Source organism: Myotis lucifugus, unplaced genomic scaffold (assembly GCF_000147115.1).
Source record: "Myotis lucifugus unplaced genomic scaffold, Myoluc2.0 scaffold_397, whole genome shotgun sequence".
Classification (NCBI taxonomy): Eukaryota; Metazoa; Chordata; class Mammalia; order Chiroptera; family Vespertilionidae; genus Myotis; species Myotis lucifugus.
Window position 1 is genome coordinate 126470 of NW_005871445.1, and position 6953 is coordinate 133422.

A 6953-nucleotide genomic window follows, 5' to 3' on the forward strand; every position below is an offset into this window, starting at 1 on the left:
TCAGACACCCACCCCAATCTGGCTCCCCCTCCCCCCCCATGCCTGCTCCTCTCATGACTGTCATTATCCTGTGTCCTGACCCAGCCAGAAGCCTTGGCTTTCCTCCCGCCTCCACCCACAAGACCCCAAATCCTGTCAATTCTAACACACACCCAGCCACCTTCTGGGTGCAAAGCCACCACTGCCCTAAATCACGGAGGGCTTCCTTATCCTCTCTGCCCCCCGCCCCCAATTGACTGAATGACCACCAGTGACCTTTTTGAGACAACTGAGCAGCCCTGGGCAGTATGGCTCATTTGGGCATCATTCCATGCACCAGAAAGTCGCCAGTTCGATTCCCTGTCAGAGCACATGCCCAGGTTGTGGGATCAATCCCTGGTGGGGGGTATGCAGGAAGCAGTCAATTGATGTTACCCTCTCACATTGATGTTTCTCTCCCTCTCAAAATAAAAACTTCTTAGAAAAAAAACACAACTAAAAATATTTGAGCATCTTTCTCAGTGCTTCTCCGAGCCCCCACCCCTCTCCCTACATGGCCAACCAGAACCTGCATTGCTTGCTCACTCACTCCACCCACTGCCATGCTGGCCTTTCATTTCCTGGGACTCACCGAGGTCCTTTGCACATCCTACTCACATTGGTTCAACCTAAACTTATCAAACACCATGCCTGGCGCTGGTACCCCTTCTAGGAGGAGATTTAGTAAACAAATGAACAAGACACTCTCTGACAGAAAATAAACAAGGTCATGTGATCAGGAATGAGGAGAGGGGCCCAGCCGGTGTGGCTCATTGGTTGAGGGTCGACCTATGAACCAGGAGGTCATTGTTCAACTCCTGGTCAGGGCACACACCCGGGCTGTAGGGAGCATACAGGAGGCAGCCAGTCAATGATTCTCATCACTGATGTTTCTGTCATTGATGTTTCTGTCTCTCCCTCTCCCTCTCTGAAATCAAATATATATATAATATCGACCAAAGTGCAGAAAGGAATACTGAGGAAAAGGATTTCAAGCAAAGGGAACAGCCCCAAGGTGTGGAAGTTTTTGATGGCTAAGGAAGAGCGGGGAATCCCTGTGGCTGTGCGGTGGGTGGAGGGAGAGTATATTGGGATGGGGCTGGAGAGTGGGCAGAAGGGCCTGGGACGACGGGGAGGGGTGATGGCTTTAAGCAAGAGAGTGACATCACCCAATTTTATGCTTTCAAACATCTCGCTGGCAGCTGTGTTCCTCTCATTCACCACTAAATCCCCGGGCCTAGCACGGCTCCTGGCCCATAATGTGTGATAAAACACATGTGTTGGATAAAGGCAGGCCCCAGACTCCCTGTGTGACCCCGAGTGCTGGTAGTCATTCTCTCTCTAGACCTTGGTTTCCTCACCCGAAAGACGGGTTGATGGGAATTTCACGCCCGAGTGGGTAGGCGGGACTGTATCTAGCTCACCCCCCTCCCAAGCGGCGCCCGAGTCCTCCACCCTGGGGAGAAGGGGGGTGTCCTCCCTCCCAGGGACCCTGACACCGCGTCGCAGCCCCAACCGCCCTGCACCGCTGGCCGAAGGATGCTGCAGCTCCGGGGGCGGGACCAGCAGGCGACTGCCGGAGACTCCAGCTCCGATTGGGTGCCGCCGTGAACGGCAACGCGCGATTGGTCGGTCCAGAAGCAGGGGCGGGGCCTGGCTCCTGCAGCGGGGCGGCGGGGCGGCGGGGGATGCGGCCAGAGCCCGGGAAGCTGCTGCGGGGGCCATGGCCGCCCCGAGCCCGGGGCCCCACGAGGTAGGTGCGGACCCGAGAGAGGAGAGGAGAGGGAAGGGTTAGTGGGTAGGAGCCGGGCCTCCCCTCTCCGGGCGGGGTGGACACACCCCCATCCAAGCTCAGCAGGGGTCCTGCGCTGGGCGGGGACCAGGACACGCCCCACGTGGGAACCGCAGGTATGAAGGGAAAGTCTGGCAGGGATCCCCCGAGAATTTGTTCAGTTTTTTCGCAGGGAAAATGGAGATGATAGTAAAAGCTTCTCCTTCGTAGGGCTGCTAGGAGGTCAAGCTCTCAGCCAGGGCTGGTCACATGGTGGGTGCCCACTGGGTCAGCGGCTGATCTCAGCTTCGTGCTGATCTTCCGAGCTGGCCTGGAGGAGCTCAGCATAGATGAGAGGAGTACTTGGTACCTGGCTGAATCCCTTGGCATCACAGCTCCTATCAAGGGTCCCTGTGCACAGAGCTCAAACTCAACAGTAACCGCAGCTAATATCTGCCGCGATGTTATAGTTCTCGTTCTGCAGATGAGAACACCAGGCCCCGAAGGTTAGGTGACTTACCTAAGGCCACACAGCTGGTGAGAGGATGTCTGAGGCCAGGTCGGGCTGCAGAACTGCATGCTCTCACTTACTGCTAATGATAACCATCACTCTGTTTGGGATGCTGACTGCACGTCAGGGGCTGTGCGGGCCCCTCATAGCACCTAGTGAGCTGGGTACCAGCATTAGCCGTATTTTACAACCGAGGAAACTGAGGCAGAGCGAGCTAAGAGGAGGGCTCAAAGTAGGGGAGGTGGCACTCACACCCATGTCTTTCCCCTCTGCGATGCTGCCACATGCTCAATGCTTCTTGTGCCTTCTGCCACCAGGTCCTGGCCCCCTCCCCAGAGGCCGGATGCAAAGCCATCACCTCGCGTTCTGGCCGCCGGGGCCTGCTCTGGCGTCTACGAGACAAGCAGCTGCGCCTCGGCCTGTTTGAGATCAGCCCGGGACATGAGCTGCACCGGCTGACGTGTATGATGCAGGCGGGGCTCTGGGCTGCCACCCAGGTCTCCATGGACCACCCGCCCAGGGTGAGTGGCCAATCTGCTCTATGCACCGATGGCAAGACCGGGCCGCGGCCCTGATTTGCTACTGCAGAGTTGGGGATCAGAAAGGCTATACGGGGAGGAAATCAGGGGCTTGGTGCAGGGAGGGAGGGACAGTCTAGGCTTGGGGCTGAGGCCAGGAAGCCAGAAAGTGCAGGATGTGTTGGGGATGTGAGGACACCCTGACCCAGGTGGTTGCTGTGTAATTCTAGGCGGGCCTCTGCCTCTCTTTGGGCATCAGGGTCCCCATCTGTGTAATGCGTACTGACTTTGGGGGAGGGGGTTGTATGCCTTAGTCTCTGAGGCCCCCCCAGCTCTGCCAGGGTGTATGGTTGAGAAGGGACCCCACTCCACCCCGCCAGCATGGCCCGTCCTCCCCAGAGCTCAGGCTGGGGCCAGGCTGGTTCAGCAGAAAGCGTTGCCCAACTGCAAGCTCAGCAGCTGGACGGGCCCGGTGAGCGTGTGTGTTGTTTGTGTGTGCGCGCACAGTGTGACCACATCCCATAGGCACAGGAACCTAGAGGTCCAGGGAGAGTATAGGAGCCAGAGGGCATCTTCTAAATCTCATCCTCTGCTGAAAATCACAATCTGACCTCAGTACCTGCTGAAAATCTCCCATGGCTCCCCAGTACTCATCATGGCCTCAGGATCAACTGTCCAGCCTCATTCACCCTCCATCCCTCCCTTACTCAGTTAAGCCGCTCGGGCCCTCCTTCCCTTCCTGGTGACCACCAACGCAGTTCCCACTGCTAGGAGCACCCTCCTCCTCCTCTCCACTGCCCGTCAGACTTCAGTTTGCAGGTCACCTCCCCCAGGGAGCCCTCTCTGATCTGCCCCTCCCAGGCTGAGTCAGGCAGGCCCCTGGCCTTCAAGGCCATCATCTTTTATTCGGATGACATCCATGTCTGGGCGAATGTGCCAGGTGTTGGGGACCCAGCTGTGGAGGAGTCATACCCAGGACCTGCCTCAGGTCACTCGCTCATCCTCCTGCAGCCTGAGAGGGTCTGCAGCCCCCACCTGCCCAACTCAGGAATCAAATTGGGGGAAGGGGGGAGGCCAGGTGCGGCCGCTTGGAGATCCTGGGGCTGGCGGCGGGGGGCGGGGGCTGAGACTTGCTCTGAGCCTTCTGCCCCTCCCTGCAGGGGCTGCCCACTGAGGACGACTTCTCCGAGGTCCTGACCCAGGTTCACAAGGTAGGAAGCCTCAGACTGTGCAGGGAGGGGCGGATGCCATCTTAGTTCTCTCTCCTCGGTTCCCCCACCGGTACGGAGCCTCACAGCCTTCCAGGGGGTGTGGCTCCCTTGACCGTCCCGCACCAGGGCCAACTGCACACACCGGGACCCCGGTGCACACTCTGGGGCTGCTCTTCCTCTGCTGCAGGGCTTCGAGCTGGGCACCCTGGCTGGCCCTGCCTTCGCCTGGCTGCGCCACTCCCTAGGCCTGGCCGAGGAGGACTATCAGGCCGCCCTGGGGCCCGGGGGCCCCTACCTGCAGTTCCTCAGCACCTCCAAGAGCAACGCCAGCTTCTTCCTGTCGTGAGCGGGCAGCAGGGTGGGGCAGGGTGGGAGTGGTGTCCCAGGGTGGAGGGTGGCATTTGGGGAGAGAAATAGAACAGCCAGGTCAGAGGAGAGACTGAGGGCGAGGGCCTGGCCCTGGGGAGGCAACCACACATGGACAGGAGGGTCAGGGAGCCTGTGGGACCCTCCAGCCCGGCCTAGAGTGACCTCTCCCTGCCCCCGCACCAGCCATGACCAGCGCTTCTTCCTGAAGACCCAGCGGCGCAGGGAGGTGCGGGAGCTGCTCGCCCACCTGCCCCGCTACCTGCAGCACCTGCAGCGGCACCCGCACTCGCTCCTGGCGCGGTTGCTGGGTAGGATGGGCCAGGGACCCGGCACTGGGGGGGAGGGGGGGGAGAGGAGGGGAGGGGTTCAGGGAGTGGGGATGTTCCAGGGGTGTGGGGTACCTGAGTCTAGCCAGGTGGTTGGGACTGGACTAGAGGCGGATCCAACTGCCCGCAGAGTTCGGTGCAGGGCGGTAGGGACAGGGAGTGGGCAGGTGGGGCGGCGGGTGGAGCCCAAAGGGTGAGGTTGGGATTGGGATTGGACCGTCCTGGGCAGGGCATGTGTGTCGAAGCCATGCCAGACCCGGCATCTCTGGGGCTGAGTCTAGAGGTGGATGGAGTCCGCAACACCACACAAGCTGAGGAAGGGGTCTGGGGGCTCGGGATGCGACGGCACTGAGGAGGCGTGGCCTGGATGCTGGGACCAGGGCCCCAGGGACCCCGGACGGCAGAGTTTGGGGCCCCTCACCTGGCGCCCTGTCCCCTTCCAGGAGTGCACAGCCTGCGGGTGGCCCGGGGCAAGAAGGTGGGTGAGGCCGAGGCAGGGGCCGGGCCGGAGGGGTGGCTGCGGGGGAGATCCTGTCCTTCCTCACTCCCTACCCCGTCCCCAGAAATACTTCATCATCATGCAGAGCGTCTTCTACCCCGCCGGCCGCATCGCCGAGAGGTGAGTTGGCCTCGCAGGGCCTGGGTCCCGTCCTGCTCGGAATGAGCCACCGGAGGCAGCCACACTCCCCAGGTAGATGGTGGAACCGAGGCCCAGGGAGAGAGAATGGGGTTGTGCTGCGGATCTGGACAGTCACCAGTGGAAGCTCCTGTCTTGTTATTACCTGGGAGAGTCCCCGTGTGCCCCAAGTCTGTGGAAAGCTGAATTCTGTTGTGTCCCCCAAATCCTTGCCTCCAGATATGACATCAAGGGCTGCGAGGTGAGCCGCTGGGTGGAGCCGGCCCCTGAGGGCAGCCCCCTGGTCTTGGTGCTGAAGGACCTCAACTTTCAGGGCAAGACCATCGACCTGGGTGAGCCGCAGAGCCCTTACTGCCTGCTCTGCCTCTGTTTGGGGGGAAGGTGGAGGGTGTCCTTGGCACAGCCCTCTGTCCAAGTCGTTAAGAACCCAGATTCGGGTTCAAATCCCGGCTCCACAATTTACCAGCTAGTTGGCCAAGGCAGATTACAGAGGAGTGTCCTCATCTGTGACATGGGGCAGTAATGACACCTACCCTTTGGGGCAGGTGGGTGTGGAGCCTCAGCACTGCTCGAACACGCCGGGCACTCAGGCGGATGCTGATGCTCCCTCAGGGCCCCAGCGGAGCTGGCTCTCCGGCAGATGGAGCTGGACACCGCCTTCCTCCGGGACCTCAACCTGCTGGACTACAGCCTCCTGATGGCCTCCCAGCACCTGCAGGAGGACGAGAGGGGCCCGGGCAGCAGCCTGGTCTTCCGCACAGCCAGGTGGGCCCCACAGGGGCACCGGCCAGAGTGAGGTGATGGGAGATGGAGAAACAGACAGGCAGTGGGTGAGGTGGGGGACAGAGTAGGCAAAGACCTGAAGACTGGAAAGTGCAGTGTGTGTGTGTGCGCGCGCGTGTGTGTGTGGAGGGTGGAGGGTGGAGAAGCCAGGCTGGTAGGTGTAATGGGCACAGGTGGACCACAGCAGGAGAGAGAACAGGTGAGAGTCAGTTGGACAAGGGCTTCAGTCTGGATTAATAGACTCTGCCCAGTTTTCAGGTTTCAGACCAATTGAATCGTCTCAGAGCGCTTAGCTCTTCACCCAGTCATTCCACTTCTAGGGCCCCGAGGTCATCACCATTGGCACCACCATCATGTTGCCCTTCCTTTGCAATAGTAATTGTCACTCCTTGCATGCTGACCATGGCCTCATTAAAGTGGGCCTATTGCCATTTTATAGATGTGAAAACTGAGGCTCAGAGGAGGGAAGTGACATAGAACGACTTCTGAGGGTTCATGTTAGTACTTGGATATTTTTTTAATTCTTTATTGTTGAAAGTATTACATATGTCCCCTTTTCCCGCCATTGACATCTCCTAGCCCACCCTCCCCACCCCCCCCACCCCCCCCACCCCCGCACAGGCCTTCAGCCTCCTATTGTCTGTGTCCATTGATTATGCTTATATGCAGTACTGGGCTGTGTAATTGGATTTCAATCCAAGACCCACTTCTGCGGTTGAACAGAATTATGTAGGGTTAAGACAGGCACTTTAAGGTAATAAGTATGAGAAAGGACACCCACTCATCAGCTTCTCATCCCCACCCCTTAC

General features: G+C 59.5%; 1 protein-coding gene across 1 annotated transcript in view; it reads left to right on the forward strand.

Moving 5' to 3' along the window:
* The first annotated feature begins 1741 nt into the window (after positions 1-1741).
* The window catches only part of PIP5KL1 (phosphatidylinositol-4-phosphate 5-kinase like 1), a 7696-nt gene continuing 2484 nt past the window's right edge, over positions 1742-6953 (forward strand). The window contains 10 exon segments of the mRNA XM_006102077.3: positions 1742-1771; positions 2618-2821; positions 3979-4029; positions 4217-4371; positions 4582-4706; positions 5168-5202; positions 5288-5343; positions 5581-5693; positions 5974-5988; positions 5991-6126. Coding sequence (XP_006102139.1) covers positions 1742-1771; positions 2618-2821; positions 3979-4029; positions 4217-4371; positions 4582-4706; positions 5168-5202; positions 5288-5343; positions 5581-5693; positions 5974-5988; positions 5991-6126 — 920 coding nt within the window.